Source organism: Lissotriton helveticus, chromosome 2_1, assembly GCF_964261635.1.
Source record: "Lissotriton helveticus chromosome 2_1, aLisHel1.1, whole genome shotgun sequence".
Classification (NCBI taxonomy): Eukaryota; Metazoa; Chordata; class Amphibia; order Caudata; family Salamandridae; genus Lissotriton; species Lissotriton helveticus.
Window position 1 is genome coordinate 1593726828 of NC_136059.1, and position 27280 is coordinate 1593754107.

Sequence of the window (27280 nt, forward strand, 5' to 3'; positions counted from 1 at the left end):
TCTTGGCATGAATACCGCTCCCTTCCTGACACGATTATTGCTGCTTGACAACATCCAGGACTGCTCATGCAGCGGGACTCTCTCGCGACTAAGGCAAGCCGCTATACATACAATCACAAAGTTTTACCTTCAATGAAAGAGCCCACACAACGCGTAGGTTTAGCTCCAATATTTATTCAAGCCTGCAGAGCAAGTGCATGGTTATGCACATTCCTTCAGTGTAGCCAGACGCGTTTCGGGCCCCCGCCCTTAATCATTGGCTTTTTGAACATCGGAGATGCAAGAAGTTACTGGTTCACCTTCAGTTGTTTAAATCCCCGCCCTGATGGGCGTGGCCGCCCGCACGGCCTCCGGGTACTTGCTGGGCACCAAACTGTTACTCCTGTGAGCCCTCTTGCAAAGCCAAAAAATGAATTCATTAATGTTACCCCAGTGGGTGGATGAGCAATCCTTGGTGATTTGCATCTGCACTTCTTGGCATGAATACCGCTCCCTTCCTGACACGATTATTGCTGCTTGACAACATCCAGGACTGCTCATGCAGCGGGACTCTCTCGCGACTAAGGCAAGCCGCTATACATACAACCACAAAGTTTTACCTTCAATGAGAGAGCCCACACAACGCGTAGCTTTAGCTCCAATATTTATTCAAGCCTGCAGAGCAAGTGCATGGTTATGCACATTCCTTCAGTGTAGCCAGACGCGTTTCGGGCCCCCGCCCTTAATCATTGGCCTTTTGAACATCGGAGATGCAAGAAGTTACTGGTTCACCTTCAGTTGTTTAAATCCCCGCCCTGATGGGCGTGGCCGCCCGCACGGCCTCCGGGTACTTGCAGGGCACCAAACTGTTACTCCTGTGAGCCCTCTTGCAAAGCCAAAAAATGAATTCATCAATGTTACCCCAGTGGGTGGATGAGCAATCCTTGGTGATTTGCATCTGCCCTTCTTGGCATGAATAACGCTCCCGTCTTGACACGATGATTGCCGCGTGACAACATCCAGGTCTGCTCATGCAGCAGGACTCTCTCGCGACTAAGGCAAGCCGATATACATACAACCACAAAGTTTTACCTTCAATGAGAGAGCACACACAACGCGTAGATTTAGCTTCAAGATTTATTCAAGCCTCCAGAGCAAGTGCATGGTTATGCACATTCCTTCAGTGTAGCCAGACGTGTTTCGGGCCCCCGCCCTTAATCATTGGCTTTTTGAACATCGGAGATGCAAGAAGTTACTGGTTCACCTTCACTTGTTTAAATCCCCGCCCTCATGGGTGTGGCCGTCTGCACGGCCTCCTGGTACTTGCAGTGCACCAAACTGTTACTCCTGTGAGCCCTCTAGCAAAGCCAAACAATGAATTCATCAATGTTACCCCAGTGGGTGGATGAGCAATCCTTGGTGATTTGCATCTGCATTTCTTGGCATGAATAACGCTCCCGTACTGACACGATGATTGCCGCTTGACAACATCCAGGTCTGCTCATGCAGCGGGACTCTCTCGCGACTAAGGCAAGCCGCTATACATACAACCACAAAGTTTTACCTTCAAAGAGAGAGCCCACACAACGGGTAGATTTAGCTTAAAGATTTATTCAAGTCTGCAGAGCAAGACCATGGTTATGCACATTCCTTCAGTGTAGCCAGACGCATTTCGGGCCCCCGCCCTTAATCATTGGTTAGTTACTGGTTCACCTTCAGTTGTTTAAATCCCTGCCCTGATGGGGGTGGCCACCTGCACGACCTCCTGGGACTTGCAGTAGAACCGAGGCACAAGAAAACAGAAGAAAAAATGTGCACAACATAAAAAGGGGCAGGGTAGAAACATCCTGACCCCCTAGGCCTGCTCAGGGGGACCCACAGGGACCCCCAAGGTAAAAGAAAAAAAAATATTTTTTTTAAACTGCAAGATCCGCGCAAGATCCACGCAGGCTGTGCGGATCCTGCTGTTAAAAAAAAACTAAGTACGGGCTGCCGCGCTTCGTTGGTAATTATCCCCCGGGGGGGCTAAGTTGTGAGGGCATGATCAAAAAAAGTGTGGGGGGGCCCAATCGCCCCCACACTGCCCTGGGGACCACCATATCCCGGGGTAAATCCGTTCAGTAGTTCCTGAGAAAATCAAAAGTAAAATCACATATATATATATCTATGGGCGCGGAGGATCCGCGCACCCTACCGAGCACAAGCTGTATGCTAAATGGCTGTCAAAACTCCAAACCAGAAAGTGTTGGCAGCCATCTCGTGACCCGGTAGAACCGAGGGACAAGAAAACAGAAGAAAAAAACGTGCAAAACGCAAAAAGTGGCAGGGTAGAAACACCCCGACCCCCTAGGCATGCTCTGGGGGTCCCACAAGGACCCCCAAGGTAAAAAAAAAATATATATATTTTTTTCAAACGGCAAGATCCGCGCAGGGTGCCGATAAAAAAAAAGCAAAGTGCGGGCACCCGCGCTTTGTTGGTAATTAAACCCCGGGGGGGCAAGTCCCTAGGGCATGAGAAAAAAATGGGAGGGGGGCTAATGCCCCCCACACTGCCCTGGGGACCGCCACACCGCAGGGCAAAGCATTAATAGTTGCGGGGGCACATGGACCCCCCGCAGCCCTGGGATTGTTACTGCAATGATGGGGGGCCTCTAAGGACCCCCTAGCCCCAGGGACCGCCACCCCCGGGGCTTGACTTGATTTTTGAATGGCCTAAGGAGGGTGGAAAGGCAGCCCTCCTCCTTCCAAAATAAAAAAAGGGCCATGCCCCGGGGGATGCGCTCCCCGGGGCAGATTACGGCCTCGGGAGGGGGGCCGCTCGGCCCCCGTCCCAATTTTAATGTTTGTTTTTAGGAATAGGGGGCAGGCCCTGGGGTATGTAATAAATTACAAAAAGAAGGGGGGCCACACAGCCCCACTTCTTAAAATAAATAAATAATAAAAGACTGGCATCGGTGCCGGAGGCCACGCCCCCTCCTTGAAGTACTCTGCAAATGAACCCCCCTGGCATGTTTTGCAGATGGGGAACAAATTCCTCTTGAATACAGGGGGTCCCTGGGGGCCAACTAGCCCACCAGGAACCTCCAGTATGCCCCAGGGGGCTGCTTTACAGAGAGGTGTACTGAGGCCACGCCCCTTTTTACACTTCTCTGCAACGCAGCTCTTTGGCGCTTAATGGAGGTAGCTGGTGGGCTAGTTGCACCCCAGGGATCCTCAGGATTCAAGGGGAGATAATCCCCCAACTTAAAACGCACCACGGGGCGCGTTTACACAGTGGTGAAGGGAGTGGATGGGTCCTGAGGTGACATGTGTGGGAACACGCCCTGTGGCACATTTTAAGTTGAGGAATTAATTCCTCTTCAATCCTGAGGGTCCCTGGGGGCCAACTAGCCCACCAGGTACCTCCAGTAAGCGCCACGGAGCTGCGTTGCAGAGTGTTGTACAAAGGCGCATACTGGAGGTACCTGGTGGGCTAGTTGGCCCCCAGGGACCCTCAGGATTTAGGAGGAATTAATTCTCCAACTTAAAACACACCACAAGGGCGTGTTTGCAGACATGTCACCTCAGGCAACGCCCCCTTCCTTCACCATTGTGCAAACGTGCCCCTTGGCGAGTTGTAAATTGAGGAATTCATTCTCTTTGAATAATGAGGGTCCCTGAGTGCCAACTAGCCCAACAGGTATCTCTAGTATGCGCCCGGGAGCTGCATTGCAGACAGGTGTTCAGAGGCCACACTCCTTTTTACACCTCTCTGCAACGCAGCTCTGTGGCTCTTACTGGAGGCACCTAGTGGGCTAGTTTGAGCCTAGGGACCCTTAGGATTCAAGGAGACGGGGGGCCAGATGTAGGTGAGGGACATTTACCGACTCATAAATACCGAATTTAACCGATTCGGTATTTATCAATCAATAAATATGAATCTGGGAGATGTAGGTTTTTTTAAAAATAGAAATACCGAATCAGTAACATTTGGTATTTACCGATTCGGTAAATACCGAATCGGTATTTCCTATTGATTCCTATGGGCTGTGAAGCCCATAGGAATCAATAGGAATACCGATTCGGTATTTACCGGATCGGTAAATACCGAATGTTGCAAGGGTGCAGTGGGTGTCACTTTGACACTCTCTAGCACCCAAAGTAAAGGCATGTGTGACATGTGGCACACATACATGCCCTTAGGGCATGTCTGTGTGTCACATTACAGAGTGTGCATGCACAGATGTGCATGCACACCTGGATTCTGTAATTTACCACACAATAGGATTGTGTGGTAAAATACCGACTCTTAAGGGCCTGTGACACTCTCAGGAGTGTCACCTACATTCGGATTTACCGAATCGGTAAAATTACCGATTCGGTATTTTACAGAATCTGTAAATTTACCGAATCGGTAAATTTACCGATTCTGTAAAATAATGGCCCCTACATGCCAATTCCTAAATACCGGTCGGTAACGGCCGAAATCGTCCGTTACCGACCGGTATTTGGGCTCCTACATCTGGCCCTTAATCTCTCAACTTAGAACGGTCACAGGGCGCGTTCACACAGTGGTGAAGGGAGGGGAGGGGGCCTGAGGTGACGTGTGCAAACACGCTCTGTGGCGCGTTTTAAGAGGTAGTTTTAATCCCCCTGCCCTATTATATACTAGGGGCTTACAGAGGAGGTCATGCTAATCACAGGGAGATCCCAACGCATAGTGTTCCCTAGTGTATGTTAGTGTTTTCACTGTATGCTAAGTGTCTTTTAACATAGCACTGGCTCTAGGACTGGTTAGTCAGAGTCAGTTACCACCAGTACCCGTCTGAAAAAGATGAGGGTACAAGATGATTTTGCAACAAGGCTTCTTCCTGCTCTTCTGTTTGTTCTTTCTGCACGTTTTCTTTCTTCCTGGACTTTTCTTCCTCTTTGATGAATTCTGTTGCTTCTTTCTGCATTTCTTTTTTTCTTTCTGTGCATTTTTTCTTCTTTCTTCACATGTCCTATCTCTGTAGGCATAGTTAAAAATTAGCATTTAAAAAACCTTAGAAATTCACTGAAAAAACCATAGGTTTCAGGGACGTTATAGTTAGCTGGACATTTCACTCGTACAAAACCATTGAAATTCCTCCGTTATAGTTAGTTCTACTAACTACTAACTATAACTCGCGCGCCCGCAATCCACTGCTGATGATGTCACGTATTATATCATTCATGACATGGTCAGTGACATCACTGATGACATCTCAAATGACATCACTGATGACATCACTGATGACATCATCCACGTAACATTCTGATACACCTCATCATACACTAGTATAACCTTTCATCACTCACTATAAAATACAGAGTACCATATTTGAAAGCATTTACACCCCAAAACAAATAATTGATCATACTTACATTTACTCAGCTACACACTTATACAAACACAGCTTCATTTATTCATATAGATATTAACTCATACTCAGTGTCTTATAAAATCACTATTACATGTATACAGTGATCCATAAAGTCACTCATACAATCACTAACTCTTATGTATACTTATTTTTAAACAAAAACTATCACATAAGCTGCCTTTTATTTTGCTACTTTATTGGACATGTATCATTACGAGATATATTTGCTCATCACCACACCCATAAATATATTCATTCACCCAAACAACTCTTTCCACATGCAGTCTTAACCTCATATACCTACTAAAGCAACTATTTAAACATCTTTGGACAGTGACACACCCCCACCCAACCACAAACACATTCCCTCTCCCATACAAATACTCAGTTAACTAATCAATAACTAACATAGACTTTCACCTAGCTAGTAATCAACGTATGCAGTAGTTTACACAACAAGAGACAGAGTGATACAGATATTCACACAGTTTAATCACTATCCCATATATTTAGTGAGACACTTTAAATAAGTCACTTTAACAGTCAATCACACTGCTACTAAATCCTCCATCCAGACACTTATACATCCACTCATTCTTCAATGCAGATTGCTATATATATAATAAATATTTAAATATCGAAGCAAACCACATTCACTGGATGATGTCATCAGTGATGTCATTTGAGATGTCATCAGTGATGTCACTGACTATGTCATGAATGATGTAATATGTGACATCATCAGCAGTGGATTGCGGACACGCGAGTTATAGTTAGTAAAACTAACTATATTATAGGAATTTCAATGGTTTTGGACGAGTGAAATGTCCAGCTAACTATAACGCCCCTGAAACCTATGTTTTTTTTCTGTGGATATATATATATATATATATATATATATATATATATATATATATATATATATATATATTGGATAATATATGCTATTTACAGAAAATCAATATCTTTGATTGTTACTTTGTCTTGTGTCAATTAACACTAAAACATTTGAAGTATATTGGAATTGTTAAAGTATCGTCTAAAGTACTCCTTTGAATTTGTATGAGGTGCCCCACAGGACAACTGCATATAATATTGAGTTACCATAGTCCCTGTGGGCATATAGGGTTGACATTGTGTTTAAATGTACATAATTAATAGAAGCCGCCAAGCCAACTATAAGATCCATATAGAAGTGATTAAAATGAGTGGACTTTATCGTGCAGACATTGCAACCCCCACACATTAACTATCACTAATTGAGCACCCGGCCCCATCCATACAGCTATGCATATGCTCATCAAACCCCAAACCTATTCTCCCTATAACATAACAATGCAAAGATAACTGTCTGTCTTTGCAACACATACCCACCAGAAGCCCCAGGGCCCTCACTAGGGAATCAAGGAGCTCCCCAAGAACCAGCACCACATCCATCATGTCCTTATGAGCCTCATTGAATTCATGTTTATCCCGATGGTATCAACTGCCTTCTCAGTAGCTTTTGTTCATTACGACACCTTGTGGAGATCAGTGTGCATTTGCATAGGTCAAAGTTGTCTGGCATCACCCACCAGGAGGTCAACAGTACTTCACATCCCCTAGCTCATATTATGCAGTAGTCAAGCACCGCCACTCAAGTAATCTCCTTGGTTTCCACAATGAAGGGCCCAGTACTTTCTTTTAGGCTCCATCACTATCATTTAATCAGTAGCATAGGCCAGAGTTTCCATTCAGAATGCAATGGTCTTCGTGAGTGTCTTCCCACACAGGCCCACCAAGCACACTTAGTCCATGTAGGCCACAGCACTGTCTCATTTGATTACTAGGCAGGAGAGGGTGTTGACCCTCATTCCTCTCTCTGGCCCTAGGGCCCTCGTCAGCTGCACACCTGGTTTTACCTTTGCTCACTAACTATTCCTTCATCAGTTTTGGGCTGTCAGTTAGTTAACCTTACCTCTAATGCTGCGGCCAATTAACACTTGTCCATACCTGGGTGGTTTTGGGCTTCACTCCCTGCACGTCACAGTTTTTTACAGGGTATGAGCTCTGCAATTCAGCAGAGATAGACCCACCCACCACCAATCAGCTCTTCTTTGTCTTGCACTGCCACCATGACATCTTCCAGTCTGCTGGTGTGATTCAATGTTGTCTCAATCTGTACGTCATAGCCATCTGCAGCTGAGTGTTGCCATCTTTCCAGTTCACCTTGGTGTATATGGCTTTGCTTTACCACCCTGTCTCACCTCACAGCACATTCAGCTGCCCAGGAGCCCTCCACAGGTACAGAACAACTTGGTATAGGCAATCCGCACTGATGGTAAGATTAAATCAGGATGTCATAAAGATATTTGGAAGGGAACACAGAGTCTCGCGGAACTCTAGTAAGTAGTGATCTTACCAGCCACACCTCTGACCAAGCTATTACTGATCTCTATGGTTTCTATATTTGAGGAAATACACAATACCTTATTGGAGAATAAAGTGCCAACCCCCCATTGGCATGACCTTTACTGCTAAAAAGCATATCAGGAAGTAAGGACTGAATATAGAAGTACAGTGTCTGCAAAACTGAAGGTTTGTCCATCTCATTTAGAGGCTTATGACCTTCAGTATCTTGACAGTGGAGACTACTCTGTCTATGCCGCTAACATACACCACTGACAGCCTAACAGACTAAGGAGGTTTTGCCATTTGTCCACCCATCCTATTTAGAGTGGGCACACAAATTACAACTTTACTGTGTCTGCCACTGCCAGGTAAAACCTTGTGGTAAGGGGCAGTGAATATTCCAAAATTACCTCCACAACATGGGAGAACATTTCTATGGTGAGGCCGTCATTGATTTAAATGTTCAAAAATAAAATCCTAGTTTGAGATTTTGTCTGCTGGGCCCGCAGATATCTCTAAATTTGGTGTGACACGCTCCACAGGGTAATAGAAATTCACAGAAAAAACAAAGGTGAAAGTCATGTTATAACTTGTCACATTGTGCATGCAAATGCACAACATGCCTTTTTTGCATTGCGGCGGGTGCTGCTGAAAGCACCGCCTGTCACAATGTAAAAAATGCTGGATGCGCCCGCCAGTGTGGCGTGGGCATCCTACTATGCATCAAGGGACCACCGCATATATGGCGGGCGGTCCCTTTTGCCGTTACGGTGGTGGGCGGACTTTGTCTGCCCTCCATCGTAATAGACCCCTAAGTGTGAAGTGACGTCATAGTGAGATGAAAATGTCAGTTACAACATAATATTTTAAACTAATAAAAACACAGAAATGTACGTAATAGTTTACTGAGCTAATTAGAATTTGTGCCCCCAACATGCTCTGCCAATGACCATACAGATTAAATCACGTGTGACATGTTCACTGTCATTGTTGATGACAAAAATGCTTTTTAACAAAATAGTAAAAACATTTTTGTCAATATTTTCGAATCCCTGTTTTCTCTGTTTTACTCTAGTGGTCTCACACCAATCATTGTGTATATTTCCTTGTTACTTTCCCCTTGCACATAAAACTTAGGAACTCATCCTAGTTTTGTGGATTTCATATCCAGTTCTTATTTTCAGATTATACCTTTACAGCACAGTTAACATTTGTATTTCCTTTCCATACCCTGGCTAATAAAAAAATATCTTGTGTTGCTCTTTACAGGGCATACATGCTCATTTGATGGGATCTATGAATTAGCTGTGTTCTACTCTTAGACTGCAGGTTCATGATCCACGTAGTAGCTTCAATACATATTATTAATTCCATATGGAGATGTATGAGGTATGTGGCAAGGGCATTGATGCCAATAATTAATGTTTGGATTACTCCTTTTCTATTATAAATCCCTTCAACATCCACATGTAGCATTGTTCTTTTTCTCTGCCATTTAAAATTAAATCTTTACTGGCTAATTCTTGAGCGTACACTTGCATCTTAATTTCTTCTTACTTAGCGTTGTTTCTTAGTCTGTTGCTTTCCAAAGTCTTGCCAGTTTAAGGTTCACCTACCTCTTTAATAATGGCATAACCTTCCCTACTGTGAACATATTTTGCTCTTCCTGCTTATCATAAATATCGAAGTTTGTCTAAAGCTATTTTCTGTACAATAAAGTGTGGTTTCTTTACTTCTTTTTCACAATCATGGATGTTTTCTGAATTTTCTCAGTGCCACACTTATCACAAGTTTGAGTGCAAGTGGTATAACAAAAAGGTTCAGATTTATCATATTGTTACTTTGACCTTACTTTACACAAGGTAACTCATGAGCAACGCAGCACTAAAGGCAGATTTACCAGGCAACTCAAGGACACTTTGCGTGGCCGTGCGGTGCTTTGTAAATTTGGAGTAAGGCAAGGCAGTGCAAGTGCTGCCTTGCCTTACTCTGCCGCAGGGAGGTGTTCAAAGAGTGGAACGTCGGTGTTTACATGCATCTACCCATGGATTATGAAACATTCCTAGATTTACCATGAGTGGTAGGCCTGGGAATGTGTCAAAATTCTACACCTTCCCAGGGGAAGAGCAAAAAGGCGATGAAAATCATGAAACAGTCTTACCTGCAAAGTAGCCTCCCTTGCACCAGGGTGCAAGGGTAACTGCATTGGCGCAAAGCAGCACATTGCGCTCCAACACAAGGAAAGGACAGGTATTCACCATGCAAGGTTAAAGATGGCGCATTCCTGCACACTCCATTTCATGCAGCACAGCAAAGTGTCTTGCTGCGTTAAGTTGTGTTTCAAGAAAGTTTGTTCAATCTGGGCTTAAATGTCTCTCATGTATCACCTTCCATTTTAGGGTCAATATATTTTGAACCTTACACACGCCAAGGAAATTTAAAAAAAAATCTATCAACACATAAAGTACCATAACCATTGTGCTTTTCTAATTTAAACAATGTTGTTTCTTTACTATCTAATTAAGCCTGTGCCACTTACTTCACTTCAAAGAGTTACCTCATTTGAGTTTTTACACCTTTTCTATTCCGCCAGTCAATAACTCTAGGAAATGATATCTAACTTTGTTTTTCGAAACTGTGCCTGATTTATATGTTCTACATTTTCTTTCTGATGCTAAATCTCCCTTTTACAACTACCAATCTACTTGTCTTTACTAAATTCAAATGTGCCAATACCCAACTAATTTTTCAACTACATTTCTCAATTTATCCTCTTTCTATCATTATTTTTCGGACTCACAGCAAGGCTCCTGTCTTTCAACTTTGTCAGAAAATACTCCAGTGGACACCTTTGACACATGACCATTTCACTTTATCTCCATACCACAGTATTTGCAGAAAATTCCTAATTGCATCATTCACCTTCATTTTCATTGCATCTTCACACTGACCTCTTACTTTTTCCTTGTCATTTTATTGAAACACTTATGCTCCCTTTTTATTATGTTTATGATTCCAACACATTTTTTAAATTATTTTCTTACCGGTTGCATATGCGATTTTCAAAAGTGGATCATAGTACTCTACATTTTCCTCTTTGAGAGTTTTGGTACTGCTCGGGATTAGTTTCTGTCTTTCATTCCTGCCTGCTATCAGGATTGTGTTGAATAGCAACAGAGCAATGAAGAGGACAATCATTAAATGTCCCAGTTGACATGAATTGTGGGTCTCCTTATCTCTTAACTCCATGTAGGTTGTGTTGTGGATTACGGCAACGCCCTATACGCCGGAATCAACAGGACCCTTCTACATAAACCCCAAACCATCCAGAATGCCGCAGCCAGACTCATCCTCGGGACACCGCGCCACGAACACATGACCAACACCTACGAGACCTCCACTGGCTCCTCGCCGAAAATAGGATCACCTTCCAAGTCCTCACCCACGCCTACAAATCCCTCAATGACTCTGGACCCAAATACCTCAATGAGAGATTATCCTTTCATGTACCCAAGAAGAACCTCTGCTCCGTTGACCTCGCCCTGGCAGAGGTCCCCCGCATCCGCAGAAACAGAGCAGGTGGGAGAGGCTTCTCCTACGTCACGGCTAAGACCTCGAACAAGCTCCCTGTGAACATCAAATGCTCCCCGACCATGCACATGTTCAGGAAGGACCTCAAAACCTGGCTTTTCGACTGATCCGGAGCTGCTCCCTCCCCCCCAACACGTTTAGACCCTCACGGGTGAGTAGCGCGCTCTACAAACCCTGATTGATTGATTGTTAGAGGACAATAGAGTGTAACGGTGAGAGAGAAAAATACACATCTGTCTTAAGTCTCATACTTCTTCTGGTATAGTCAGGGAAATTTACTGTCATCCCAACCTGTTTCCTGAGGGATGTAGCAGACAAGCTGTAACAAGGAGAGGTATGTAAAAGAACAACAGAATTTACAGCTACAACATAAAACACAAGGAAGGTAGCAAAGCCACAATCCAGTGTTAGACTGTGTGAAAGAGTAAGGATTACAAGAGCTGGAAATTTCTGGTTATTGTTTGACAGCTGGGTAACATTGCCAAAACGCTTCAGACCCTCTTTGCCCTTTTTCCTGCCTCCTTAAGATATGTTTCACCCATGTCCTAACCCTGACAATTGCTCGTTTTTGGTCCACTGTAGTACATACCTTTCTGAATCACAACTACTCTTTACACAGTGCATGAACGTGTTTTTGTTTTAGCCCTACAAGTGTTATGACGTAATACTTATATTCCTCAAGAATCCTATTCTTTTGATGCATATTTTTATTTTGATCGTCCCAAAACAGTTTTCTCTTTCTACACATTTGTAGAGAATCGCTTTAAGTGATCCTCTCTACATCCCTCTGTGCAGGCGAGGAACCTATCTTTTCTCCACTTCCAGCTATGTATTGTTTGCTAAATATTCATTCTTTGTCATCCTTAGTCTGTAATAGCAGCAATATGTGTAACTCCTAATTGAATTTTCAAGAAGATATTTCAACAGGCAACTAGGCTTGTTATGTAATGAGATTAAGTCTTTGCTCTCTTTATGTTCTTAAATTCTTTCTTCAAACACTTATTGATCTACACTCTATGTTGCGCTCTCGAAATATATTGCAACTGCTTTCTAGTCCACTCTGAACTCCTGGGTTCAATTACTGCTTCCCCTTCCTTTTGTCCTAATCCTAGGAGTATCTATGTCTCCTTTATTCATTATTCATTTATTTGCAGTGGCGTAGGAAGGGGGTGCGGTGGGTGTGGGCCGCCCAGGGTGTTATCACGGAGGGGGTGACAAAATTGCAAAAACATGTATCTTAAACACTTATTTTTGCCATTTTGTCAAGCCGGCGTGGCAAGAAGTTTTCCATCACTGGGTACCACCTGACTGGCTACGCCACTGTTTCTTTGTATCTGTGTTTTCAATTTCAGTGGTTATATTCAAATACATTCATTATTTGCCTTCTCACTGAAAACATTTGGTTTTTCACAAAGAACGCAATTGCTTGCAGAATAAGAATCAGGTCTGAAGGTTCACGTGTTATTTATACCTAAGAAAAAAATAAACAACAGATCATGATAAAGCTTTTTGCATCAAACCCAACTTAATCCTAGAAAAAATTATTTTAAAATCATTTGTCAAAATCCGAAATGTAGCATCATAACGACTTGTTAATATGGCCAATTCATGAAGCATATTTTGGGTAGCTGTGTATAATTTCCAGGCAAAATTCCAAAGACAGTTTCTCTGAGAAGCAGTATCCGTCACTAACTACAAGAGCATTTTCATGAATGTTCAGGAGAAAGACATGCCTCATTCAAAAAAAGAAAAAAGGGGCATATCATCAAGGCGACGCAGTAAAATTATCGCTCCTTTTGCATCCGTTTTCTTGGAAAACGCAGCAATGATTTTATCGCATGATCAGCAAGGTCACGCTATTGTGTGAATCCCTGCCTCAGCGTCTGTTTCCCCAGCGCCCAGCATCTCACCGCTAATGAGATGCATAGTGGGTGTTCTGCAGTGAAATAACCGTAGAAATGTCGCTAACATGAGTGACGCCTATCAGCAAGTAGGGCGCAAACCTGCGTAGCACCGATAATAAAATCGCAAGGCGCGCATATCGCAGCGTTGTTTACGCCTGCTTCGGAAGTGACTTACCCATTTCTTCCAATGGGAGGTTGATTGTAGGGATGAGTCTCCCATTCACTATCAACAAGGTTCTCATTTTCACCGTCATGGTATGGCTGGAAACATCTGGAATAAGCGCATACTTTCGCCGCTACCACTGGGTTTCCTATCACATTGGAGATAGGCGTTGCTGATAGCACGCTATGTCCGCAATAGGATCCAGCGATAGCCGGCGTTAAGTTGTAACGAGCTAAGAGCGGTCAGTGATGTTTATCGCTTCTTTTTGATGATATGCCCCCCATTTCTTCCAATGGGAGGTGGATTCTAGGGATGACTCTGCCCTTCACTATCAACAAGGTTCTCATTTTCACCTTCATGTTATCGCTGGGTTTCCAGAGTTAAGCGCACACTTTCGCCGCTATCGCTGGATTTCCTATCGCATTGGAGATAGGTGTTGCTGATAGCACGCTATCTCCGCGATAGGATCCAGCGATAGCCGGGTTTAAGTTGTAACGCGCTAAGAGCGGTCAGTGATGTTTATCGCTTCTTATTGTGTTATATAGCTCCTATATATCCTTATATCGTGTTAAGTTAGCATAGGTACATTTGAGATTTAAACGCCATTTTTCCTTTTTTGCAACTTCTGCACACGACCCTTAATTGTTGACTTAGCTTTCAACCTAGTGGTTTGCCGTGGTGTATGTGAGAATAATATGTTATTGCTCTGATATCAGTTTTGTTTAATAAACCATGTCTGCACGGAGAGTGCTGAAGTTTCAGGAGCAACACGATATGGAATTGTTATGAGGTCTGATCTCCACGCCTTCATAGTCATAACACAAGTGCAGCCTTTGCCAACTTGGGCTTGAGGCGGGATTGATATTGCTTTGCACGAGAATTGTTAACACACTTGATGCGGTGCACATGCAGAGAGAGCTGGTGTATGCTGATGTGATTCCTTCATGCTAGGACACTAAGGTATGGGCCCGCCCTAAAACAACCCAAAGAGACCTTCTTAGCTAATAATATAGTATATGTGTTAGGGAGGGTGAGATATAAGTGTTGTTGACTCTTATTCATTACAGCATGTTAACATGCTGTCACCATTCGCTTTTTATGTCTTAGTAACTATGCTGATAATTTTGATACTGATAATAAGTATACTTGTATTATCTAAGATACTGCGCCTGAGAAGACGGCATTAGTAAATAAACATTTCAAATGCACATGTGTCTTCTTTACTCCATGTTCGGGTTTGTAATGATAATATAACAAAAGAGTGTTCATGAGTTCCACGTACCCTGAGGTACTGTAAGTTCATGTTCTGGTTTGTCTAAACATTGGGGGTTTGATATGTCCAATGAGACACTGTAGCTAGCTCGGTAAGGGGTGAGTTGGTTGCTAAGGTAAGTTTTGGGACACCCTAATTTGCCGAGGTTCCACTCCTCTGTGCACAGTTCTGTGTGAGAACAGAAACCCTGCGACAATTGATGATATGCCCCAAAGATTTTTAAAGATGTATGTGAGAAAGCATGTCTTAAACTCGGAAAATCATGAATACGCCATACCTAAATCTGTTGTAACACAGACTAAATTACAGAAGCTTTCTTAATCAGGTCTAGAAATGCAGGACTAATTCACTCCTAATGCAGGAATACAACACAACTACTTGGAGAAGCTCCTCTGTCACTATGTTCCTCTGATCTGTTTTTGAAAGGCCACATTTGCACCCTGTAGTAACTGTGCACAATTTTGCTATGGAACAGATAATATTTTGAAAGCATACCTTTTTCTTATTATAGTCTCCTCAAACACAAACATCTTCATAAATGCATCCGCTTCTTACAAATGACAGGTAAAAACTAGAATATGTTTATATATTCTCCACCAGGTAGACCTGGTATTCCTAGGGTCATATGAGGTAGGCATTACAAAACACTTATGAATGCCACAAACCTATGACAATATGGATGTTTACACCTTGTGCACTGCACTTACAGGCCATGCTCACAGCGATGTCTACCAAACTATTAAGGGCCTTATATATATATATATATATATATATATATATATATATATATATATATATATATATATATATATATATATATATATATATATACCTCCTCCAAATGAAAGAGCAGTGACCCGAGGGGGAAACAGAAAAAGCGCTTTATTATTGAGCATTCCCAGGCGTATGCATTTCGGCGAGTTTGCCTTCTTCAGCACCCCTCACTCTGCGCTTCTGTTGCCGTGGCGTAGCCAGTCCTGCCTCATTGATGGTGAATACATCTTGCTCTGCCCCCGGTTTACATTGGGCCCTCCTGTGCAGTTCCAAGGAAATGGACTGCAAGTTCCATGATGCCTCTGTATCGTGCACTTCAGGACCGGAGATGCTGGGTGGGGTAACACTGTCGGAGTAGGAAATGATGACAGGCACAGCACCAGAAGTAATGCGGGAGGTGGGGTGGTTCAACAGTCCGGCGCCTCCTCTGCTCCCCCTCATAACCACAGCAACCCCGCTATATATATATAGCGCTCAAATTCGTCATATCTTTAAGAAGAAAAACCGCACTCACAGGGAGCTTTCACAGCAGGCTTCTTTATTTCAAAGCAAACAAACCCGTTTCAGCTTCAAGCCTTAGTCGGTGTTCATGACACCGCTATCGTGACAGACTGATAAAGTTTCTTAGTCTAATGGCAATCGAAAAGGGACCATAGCCCAAGTGCAAACATTGGACGCCATCTTGGAGTGCACAATGTAAATTACACGTAACACTCTTTTCTCAAAATTATGCAGTGATGTTATAAAACCACAACATTATTTAGCCATAAATCCGCATACTCCTGGCCCCATAAAATCACATATTTACATAGGGTGTAACAACTCATACATGTGTACCATTACATGACATAGTGCTGTGGATCGGCTTGGGTCCCTTATACGTAAGCCAATATTATACTACATATGAAACTTTACATTCCTTCTGCAAAAAGTGTAATTTCATCAAATTCACTAAGTGAAAAATTAAAAAATTCATAATCAACAAATCATAACCTCACATTTCATCCGGCATACACGAATAAACGAATAAACATAAAGCACCCATAATTTCCCATAGATCTCCTTGACCTACTATGACCAGTGTAATATCTAAACAGAGTCAATGTGATCTCAGTATGTCCTTTACAAAACAAAACAAAACATATGGCGGATCCTACTATTTCCCCAGATGTACTGTTAGCTCTTCCCCGCTGTTCAGACCCTTAGGGAATTTAGTCGATAGGTCGATGATTTATCTCGACTCTAATCGTCGTAATTTCCGTAAACGGTCACCTCCTCTGATGTTGCATGGGACACAATCTAATCCAAAATACTGTAGCTTTCTTCTATCTTTGTTGTGGAACTCTGCAAAATGCTGGGCAAACGGATAGGTGGGGTCCACCTTATCGATAGCCCGCAGATCTTCCAATATTCTGATTTTTAGCTCATGTATTGTGCTGCCAATGTAGCATAAGCCACATGAGCAGACAAGGCAATATACTGCGAAAGGAGTGCTACAGGTCATGAATTTCTTAATTTCCATAGTTATTCCTGTGTCTAGGAGAGTGTAAGTAAGGACCCTTTTACTAGTAGCACAGGCTTTACACCTGTTGCATGGGTAAAACCCCTTCATCTCTTTTAAGGTGTTCAATTTAGGCATGGGTTTCTCAAGATGACTTTTAACCAGCATGTCCTTTAAGGACCTAGCTTTACCAAAGGTTACCTGTGGATATTGGGGTATATCATGCTTGATTACATTATCAGTCAAGAGAATATGCCAGTTCTTTCTAAGCATTCTTTTCAAATGGTTCGCCTCAGAGGAGTATGGTGTAATCATCCGAAATTTTCCTTCATTATCAGTATCCTCCTTCTTTCTGGGTTTGTCTACCAAAAGTGTCTCCCTTGGAATCTTTCTGACCTTATTTAGTGTCTGGTTCAGAGCGGCTTTATCGTAGCCTCGCAGACTGAATCTCTCTACACACTCTGAAGCAGCCGCCTCAAAGTCTTGTTCCCTCGAACTGTTTCTACGAAGCCTCAACAGCTCGCCGTAGGGTATGCTGTTGATTAACTTCGGTGGATGATTGCTGCTGGCAAACAGGATGGAATTGCCAGCAGTAGGTTTCCGGAAAAGTGCAGCGTGGAGTTGGCCACTATCAATGAACACCCTCAGATCCAAATAGTCCACTGCCACTGGACTAATGGTACCCGAGAAGTGCAGGTTGTAGTTGTTGTTATACAAGTCATCGATATATTTGAGAGCTGTCTCAGTTGACCCCTGCCATACAATGAATAAATCATCAATATAACGATGCCACTGGATGACCTTACCACTGTCTTGACCTACTTTACAGCATCTGGGCACCTGCTCCTCCCACCAGCCAACAAACAAGTTTGCGTAGCTGGGGGCAAAGCACGTGCCCATTGCCGTCCCAGATATCTGTCTGAAAAATTGATTCTCAAAGAGGAATATATTGTTCCTGAGACAAAATTCCACAAATTCCAATAACATCATATTGTGTTGTGCAAACCTCAATTGGCGTTGTTCCAAATAGTGTCGGACTGCAATCAAACCATGCTCATGTTCTATACTTGTATAAAGGCTTGTAATGTCCAACATTATTAGCAAATACTCATTATTCCAATTGATATTAGTGATTTTCTTCAGAAAGTCCTTAGTATCTTTCGTGTATGATTCAAGTTGCACAACAAAAGGGAACAAAAAATTGTCAACAAACCTAGACATATGTTCGGTCAGACACTAAGGAGACAATCAGTCTGCCAGGGGGATGTTGGTAGTTATTATGGAGTTTTGGAAGATGATAGAAGGTTGGAGTTGTCGGATTGCCACTTCTCAAAAATAGATGTTCATCACTACCAAGCATGGATAGATCATACCACTTTCTCAATATGTTATTATACAGCTTCACACTTTGCCTGTATACTTCATTAGTAGTTTGTTCATAGTACTTTTTGTCCGATAATTGTTGATCGCTTCGTTCTTGTAATACTCCCTAGTGAGTAGGACTACGTTACCACCTTTATCTGAAGGTTTCACAATAATTGTAGCATCGTTCATAAGATCTTGTAATGCTAGCCTCTGGGCCGATGTGATGTTTCCCCCAGTATTCTTCCGATGGTGACTGTTTTTCCTAACATTTAATAGGGCATTAGTCAAAGCCTCAGTAAAGACATCAATCACATCCAAGGGCATTTGGAGGACAAAGACAGAAGATGGTTTAAAGGGACTTTCTTCCCTGTCTTGATCAATGTCTTGCCGTACTGCTCTTTGTGCCATGTTCATACCCAAAATTGAGCTGGAATCCTGCTGCATCTTCAGATCTTCCAAGGCTTCCAGGCCCGGTAAATCCTTACCAGTCAGAGCATCTGTAGCTGTTAATCTCTTCGATTGTGCTTTTGAATCTTTCATATGAGGCCTCAATTTAAAGTACTTGTGAAGTTTCAGCTACCGGGTGAAACGATAAGTGTTTGGGTATACTCTAGATACTTTATCATTCTGTCACGATAGCGGTGTCATGAACACCGATGAAGGCTTAAAGCCGAAACCCGTTTGTTCGCTTTGAAATAAAGAAGCCTGCTGTGAAAGCTCCCCCGTGAGTGCGGTTTTTCTTCTTAAAGATACGAAGAATTTGAGCGCTAGATGATGCGGCTGTCCACGGCTGCTAACCGCACCCGCCTGTGAGTGCACCGGATAGGAGGTGGAGAGTGAACGTTTATATATATATATATATATATATATATATATATCGAACACACCGCCACTCCTCTCGCGCTCTGGATCTGCTCCAGCCAGGAAGGAAGCCAACGGACACAGACCAAGTATAGTGCTCCAAGTTTTTATTTAAGGTGCAGGTTCAGTCTCATGACGTTTCGGCTCGCAAGAGCCTAGTTCACATGACAATGTTTTAATGAGAGATACACCGTTATATACTGCCAGTGATTGGATGATGATCGTCACATGAGAGGGTAGTGTTGAAACATAGTAGACATAGAAGACATACTGGTAGGTCATTATAATGCATGTTAGTCAAATACAGACATGTATTGATGAAATCTCGGTAAAATACCAAAATATCGCCCAAACCAAAACCGAATTTACATGGAACAGATGTAATCAAAAAATACACATCAATCATCAAATTATTACAAATAATAGGACCTATGTTATCTAATATCGGTAAAATACCATAGTTATATCACAGTATTTATAGTAAGCTGTTATTCAGTAAAGTGCAAATGCATGTTGTTTCTTTATGTGCAAAGGCTAGACTAGTGCAAATTAAATGTGCAACAACTCGCAATGGTGCAAAACTAGCGAGGTACGGTTACTCACATACCAAATGTGCAAAATACCGCAAAATAGTGCAAAAATTGCTGCTACCAAGGGAGACTTTACAATCTAATGGTCCCTCCGGCTGTAATACTGTATACACAATACACAATAAATACCACAATCAATTAAATAACTACATATACTATAAAATATGGTTAAACAATTGTAGTGTCAAATGCCTGGTCCTATACAATTAAAATGATGATAAGATAGCAGACAAATTCATAAAAGATCCTCCGTCCACAGGTACTTTCTTTCTCATGTTACTATGTTAAAAAAACAATAATCACCGTGAATAAAGTGCATAGTAGGCTGGGTATGTAAGACTGTAAGGGAACAAGGACCCGTCCAGTCCTCTTATATCCAGCCTTACCCATCTAATGTTAAAATCATTTATAATCAAAATAGCAGCAGAAACAGATTCATGTCAGATCCAAAATCAAAACATTACAGATTACGTACTACATTCACGTCACCCAGCCGGGGAAAATCTGTAAAAGTACAAAATTGTCTAAGATGACACATCAATAGTATACTTGTATATTGGTCATTAAGGTAAGCATGTATAGAGGTCTTCTGTCACATTTAATCCCCCAGGACTCTTGGTGTTGGGCAAAAGGATGTATTTAGTTTCAAGCCTCCTCATATACATATACAGGCCTTATATATGCTCTCCTGCTGTAATTAACATGGGGGAACCCTACCTCTGCCCATGGTAAGCCCTGACTTTTCTTCAGATAAATGTTTGTTCTTCCAACAAACAAATGCTGAGTGGGTGCTTTAAACAATCTGACCATTTGGCAAACCTTCAACGCTTTGAAAGGAGTCACTGAGGAGCTGGCTCCCTCCACATCATAGAGTTTCCTGCAAGGCAGGTGAAGGTTAAATCTGGTGGATGATTCTCCACTAAGGGGCCGATTCTCTACTATGGTTTCCGACTGAATCAGCTCGGGGAGTCCAACCAAACAAATTGGATGCTTCTGAATACGATTCGGTCGGACTCCCATTGACTTCAATGGGAGCCTGTGTTCCGACCGAATAAACAGGATCCCACTGAAGAAAGGGGTTGGTGGGGAAAATCGTGCACCCTGTGGCGGGCACCCCTTGGTGCCTGCGACACTGTGTATGGTCTGAAAGTGGAGTCCCTTGGGTACCCCCATGGGACCAATTTGAAAGTTCTGGGTGAAGGGGGCCTGCTATGGGCCCCCAAAGTCAGATTCCTACAGCTGTTCCATGTCAGACATCCTGATTCAGAAAGGCTGTATGAATCTGCCATCGTAATACATCGGTCAGAAACGCTGTCCGTAGACCGGTATGAGTGGGCTCCAAACAACTCGGTTGCTCCCTATGCCATCCAGAACCGACTCGGAAAGTCCGAAAGCTTTCCAAACATCGTAATCTGTCATTCAGGGAGCTTTCTAAAGCGTTTGGAAAGACAGGTTCCCAATCGGATTTGGCAGACCCACATCCGATTCAGAGCCTTTCCAAACAACATCGTAATCAGCCCCTAAGTTGGCAGTGGTCATGGCCTCTGCCCCACTGGTGAAGCTGCAGAACGTCCACCAGGGTCTTAATGACCCCATAGGTTTTTCTGTATCACCCTTTACTTACATTAAACCCAGAACATAATCTACCAACGTACCGTCAAGGTAGGTAGGTAGATGTTGAGTCACAAATAGTAAATATATACTTTCATATATATGCTTACATTGAGAATAGTTTATTTTATATTCAGGAGTTGAGATATACATGTAGATCTATATTGTTACCTCAATATTTTGACACACAGACTCCTCAGGCACCCAAATGGTAACGATTTGTTATGTTAACTTTATTTTCTATAGCGCACGGCTACTCCAACGGAGTGTCCCGGCGCTTTATAGTGGCAGCTCATAAGAACATAACAAACACAGATATTTAAAAACCAACAGGACAGCACAACTAAAGGGTAAAAAGCCAAGTTTTTAAGCCTTTCCTAAAAGACAGCAGATTAGAGGTGCAGCGTAAAGCCAATGGCAGAGTGTTCCAAAGCTGGGGCGCCCTCAAACTAAAAGAGCGCCCCCCCAATCCGAACCTTCCTAACTCGGGGCACCACCACGAGAGACAAAGAATTGGAGCGCAATGCTCTAGTAGGACGATAAAAAGCAAGCCTGCGTTGGAGATATTTAGCTCCCAGACCGAAAAGCGCTTTATGGGCCAGGGTCAGTGCCTTGAAAATTATCCGCTTCCGGATAGGCAGCCAATGGAGTGACTGTAAAAGACCGGACACTCTGGCTCGCCTGCGCAGGCCAAAAATGGCACGCGCCGCGGAATTCTGCACGACCTGTAATCGCTGCACTAGATAATCCAGGAGACCCAGGTAAAGCACGTTGGCATAATCCAATCTGGAGCCAATCAAAGCTTGCACCGTTATCTTCCTGTGCTCTTCAGTGAGCAGAGGAAGGAACTTCCGGAGCATCCTGAGGACGCTGAAGCAAGTGCCCGTGAGGCCGAGAATCTGAGATCTCATCGCCAGATTGTTATCGATCTTAACTCCCATTTATGGCATCTGATAAATAACATAACCACAGGGCACGTTATTTATCTGGTGCAATAAATAACCCCATCGCGAGTTGGTGGGGGTAACTTGTGGATTTTGTTGCTTAAGGCACAAAAATCCACGTGATATGGTAAATACCATGGGGCAGATTTATGAAGGCCTTGCGCTGCCGGTGCGTCACTTTTTCCCATGTTAAAAATGACGCACCGGCGGCGCAAGGCCTTCATAAATCTGCCCCATATGCTTTTCCAAAGTAAAATTTCTGCAGGTTTGACCGGCCGAAATTTAATGAAGGTTGAGGTATTTAACATACCTGATTATTATAACATCCATTAAACACCTTTCAACTCGTATTACCAACCCGTGTGTAAATGTACCCAAGCCCAGATTAGTTTAATGAAAGTAATACATGATATGGGATTAGTGAATTTATTGGGAGAAGACATAACTGACTTGTTACCTCGACCCCTGTAAGTTTAAATAAGTTTATACATCACATATTAGTTACAAATGTGCAAATTAATTTTCTAAGTATGTCATGGTTAGGCAAAGCAAAAAACTTCAGGAGTTGCTCTTCAGCTTTGCATCACTGCGAATTGAAAGAAATGCACTGGAGTTTCTTTTTCTAAAAATGTTGTCCACGGGCATGCTCGAAACATACCAATTATGCATTGACCCATTGCTTTTGCTTTTCGCCATCATTTGTGAGCTGGTAGTCAAATACCTATATATTGCCAAATGGAGTAAATGCATACGGACAATATTACCTGTTGGGTTACAGCTTGTACATTGGTCATAGTACTATATAAGAGCGAGTTCTTCTTGGAAGGGTTAGCACCAAGGACATTTGGTATCTAGAAAAGAAAATACAGAAATGCATCACTGTAAGAATAATCACGTAAATGTATTACGACTTTGTAATCTTTTAAGCACAATTCTTAATTCTCAGTGATTAATTTTACTCAGAAATACACCAATAACGGTAACAAGTAGGAAAAGATAAGTAGGTTTCGGGAAAAAAGAGGGCTGATACATTTTCCTGGTTAGCTAGCGACAGAACTTTGAATAGGAGGAGACACAACTCGCATTGTGGGAGGTAAATAGATGGGCAAAATTATCTCATTGCCAGATCTGCTTGATGGTAATTAAAATAACCCCAGAACAGCAACCAATTGGTATCTCTCGGTAAACATTAAGCTAGTGATTGGTTGACAACAGTTTGCAGATTTGTGCTTGTTGGGGGAAAATCTTGAGAAGGCAAGGCTTTGAAATATTGGAAGGCATAAAGGCAAGACAATATTCCTTGATCTGGTTTGTGATAGAGATAACTAGGTGGATTACGGAAAATAATCAAAATTACCTCTTAAGAAGAACTATTTCTCAGGAATACTCATATCGGTAACATTATTACATTGAGACATGTATCAAGAATACATTTCTGAAGATCAAATGTAATGCATCAGCATTTTTGCACTGTTTCTCCTTGGGGATTTTTTTGTTAATTACACATACCCATTTCACTGAACCCCAAACCTATTTTTAGAAGTGTTCTATTCCATTCCCAGACAGAAAACAAATCTTCTCCTGCCCTTTACTAGAATACACCTGCAACCTTTCTCCGCATAGTAGACTATCTGCAAATGATTGTTGAATAACATCAAGCCTGCAAATATGTATGTGTTCCCCATCGTTTGAGGGTGTCCCAAGCCACAGCTTCACTCTCAAAGCTTTTTCAGTGATTAAATGTGTCATAGTTCTGTCTCAGGTGAAAATTACTACTTCTAAAACATCTCATCAAGCTGAGAAATTCAAGCGTAATCCACAACTAATTCAGGAATAAAAAGCAATTGTCCAACAAATGGAGCTTTGTAAATTGTGCCCTCATTCATATTTATTCAGACTTAAAATGCATCGGGCCGATTCACAGAACTAACTTACTACAAAAACCTAAACTAACTACTATTTTGGTATTCACAGAAGGCACTTATTTATTTTGGTATTCACAGAAGGTACTTACTCATTTTGGTATTCACAGAATGCACTTACTCACACTAACTTTGGGCCCGATTCACAGAACCAACTTACTACAAAAACCTAAACTTACTACCATTTTGGTATTCACAGAAGGCACTTACTAATTTTGGTATTCACAGAAAGTAGTCACACATTTTTGTATTCACAGAAGGCACTAACTCATTTTGGTATTCACAGAAGGCACTTACTCATTTTGGTATTCACAGAATGCACTTACTCATACTAACTTTATGTCCACACTCGGGCCGGAGATTCCGGCCCGGAGGTGGAGATTCCGGACCGGTGATGGAGATTCCAGGCCGGAGGTAGAGATTCCGGCTGGATTCTTCATTGGTTGTGGCTTCGAGGGAGTTACAGGTGTCAGTAAGGTCTTTGAGAGACAGGGATGTGATGGATAAACATTGTGGGATGCAACACCAATAAGTGGGTGTCATAGAAGAAGGTTTGGTGTCAGATCTCTACTTTTTCAATGAATAAATGGTTGATGACATTGAGTTTGTTGAATGAGTTTGGGATAGGAGGATCAGGCATGGTGTTGATGCAATGATTGAGTGGTTTGAAGAGCAGTCTGCTTCTGATGGCAGCTTCATTGATGGTGTTTTTACAATACTAGGCTTTGGATAGTTTGATGATTTTTCTGCAGAGGAACTTCATTAGTCTTAGGTCATCTTAGGACTGTTTGGTTCTATTTTAATTTCTGTCTGTGGATGGATTGAACGTTTGTTGTTAGGGAGATCTTTGTGGTACCATGGGGGAAACAACCTTTCCAACGAAACTTTTACCACGCAGTGCCTTTACGACGCAACTTTTACAACGCAAACCATTACAACGCATTGCGCTGGGGGGCGCTCTAGGATAGGGAATGTGTTTAATGTACTATCCAACACCTTCCCTACTATCCATGGGGACTGGAGTTGGAATAGTAAATTAAACAATTCACTATCCAGCGCCTAAAAGCACTATGCGTTGTAATGGTATGCGTTGTAAAAACCGCGTTGTAAAAGCATGCGATGTAAAAGCATGCGTTGTAATGTCATACATCCAACATGTCCACATCAGGCAATATACAGATAACACAACAAATTAGTGTGTGCATTGGCAATACATTTGCCATCTAAAAGAAATGCACAGTTTGACCATATAAGGATCTTGATATAGGCACTAGCTGCAGATTGCAACTACTATTGGGCAATTAACTCCCTACAATCATAGGAAGCAAAAGTGATACTCTTACCACTCAAGCACTGAGGAGACAAGCATTGCCTGTTTACCATGCTCCACATTATCAACCACCAGGGGCCACAATACAGTATGGGGAAACGCCCATAGGAATGATGCATGATGCATTGAACATCCACTAAAGAAGCACTGATTAAATCTATCCAGTACAAACAGCAATCTTGATTTTACAATATGCTCTGCTTCCTTTTGTCTAGGTTTACACTTCAGAAATACCACATACTTACATACATACATCCATACATGCATGCATACATACATACGTACTGTGAAGATTTCATCAGTACATATCAAGATGGAATAATGCTTGCTTTTCCATGCCTGTATCTATTTGAGTTAGGTGAATAAAGCTAAAGTATATCTCAAACGACTATCAGTTGTAAGCATCATTGCAATGTGGTTCACATATGTCACACATATGTATGGATGACATTCCACCTGCCACATGCTTCCAGAGATCAAGCGCCATATTACCCTTATGCTGTCTAAGCAAACTCAAAGTATCAATGGCTTACTAATAAGTAGTGAGCAGCTATATTAGTCATTTGGGACAAAATCATTGGCTTCATTTTGAAGTTAGAATTTTTTTTGCACCTGGTTTGACCTGGTGGAAGGATTGTAATGGTTTCTCATTTGTTTGGCACTTTACACAAATGTTTCATTTTTGTGAATCTCAGTGTGATTCTTAAGATAGTGCTAATGCATTGAATTGTGTTACTTGGGCATGCCTCCCATGGCCAGTATTGGCTATTTAGCTGATGCAACTGAATATTCAAGCAGCAGGTGCACCTGTGGAGAGCAGGTGGCTTGCCAAAAATAACCCTAAGTGCACCCATCCATGTCTGCACCATGCCTAGAGTCAGGGAGCTTGGTGTCCTCGCCATCAATCATTTTTCTTACACTTCTACTTTACTCTTCCTTTTATCTAAAAGTAAGCCCTGTACGTCTGTTCCCTCTATATGTACACCCTCAAAGTTCATAACTTGTGCAGAGACTGTAGACTCTCTATTTCCTACTCTACAGTCAATCTGCATCTCACACCAGAATCACTCCTGGGATATCGTTTACCACCACTATTCAGGCCACCAAATGTTTTCATATAAATGCATGCTCTCTGCCGAGACATCATGTGAGCATTTTTTAGTCACCATTATTAACAATGTATTTTTTTTAACCAATTCATGACATAAAATCTCCCTGGGCCCCAATATGGAATCTGTTATTCCTTTTGCATTTCCTATCCGTCGCAGGTCCAGGGATGAGAAGTCTGGCAGTAGTCTAGCCATTAGTTTTAGGTCTGTTCTGTCCTATAATTGCCTCCTCTATTCTTCCTCATACGGAATCCTTATTCATATACTACAAACCTTCTAATTCCTTTATTGGTGTATTTTTCTACCATTCTCCAGGACTGAGAATTGATTTTCTCAGCTTGCTAGATCATCTCCTCACCCCATTTATTTTCAAATATCCAAACTTCTCACTGTTAGATGATTCCAATTTTCAAACAGACAGCATCTTAACAAAGACACAGTCTCATTTATCGATTGCCTAAGAAGTCTCTGACTGTAAATATGGGTCTTCGACCCTACCCACAAGGCTGGAAATCAAAAAGATCAGTTGTTCTCAAATTCTTCTTATGTTTCTGTCTCAAATCAGATGCATTTTATTTGGCTGGACCA

The 27280-nt window shown here is 42.3% G+C and overlaps 1 protein-coding gene across 3 annotated transcripts in view; it reads right to left on the reverse strand.

Annotated features, from left to right (window-relative positions):
• The window catches only part of LOC144818798 (phospholipid-transporting ATPase ABCA1-like), a 3252877-nt gene that overhangs the window by 2555968 nt on the left and 669629 nt on the right, over positions 1–27280 (reverse strand). For all 3 annotated transcript variants that reach the window (XM_078676562.1, XM_078676560.1, XM_078676561.1), the window contains exon 8: positions 23096–23182. In XM_078676562.1, coding sequence (XP_078532688.1) covers positions 23096–23182 — 87 coding nt within the window. The remainder of the gene's footprint in view (positions 1–23095; positions 23183–27280) is intronic.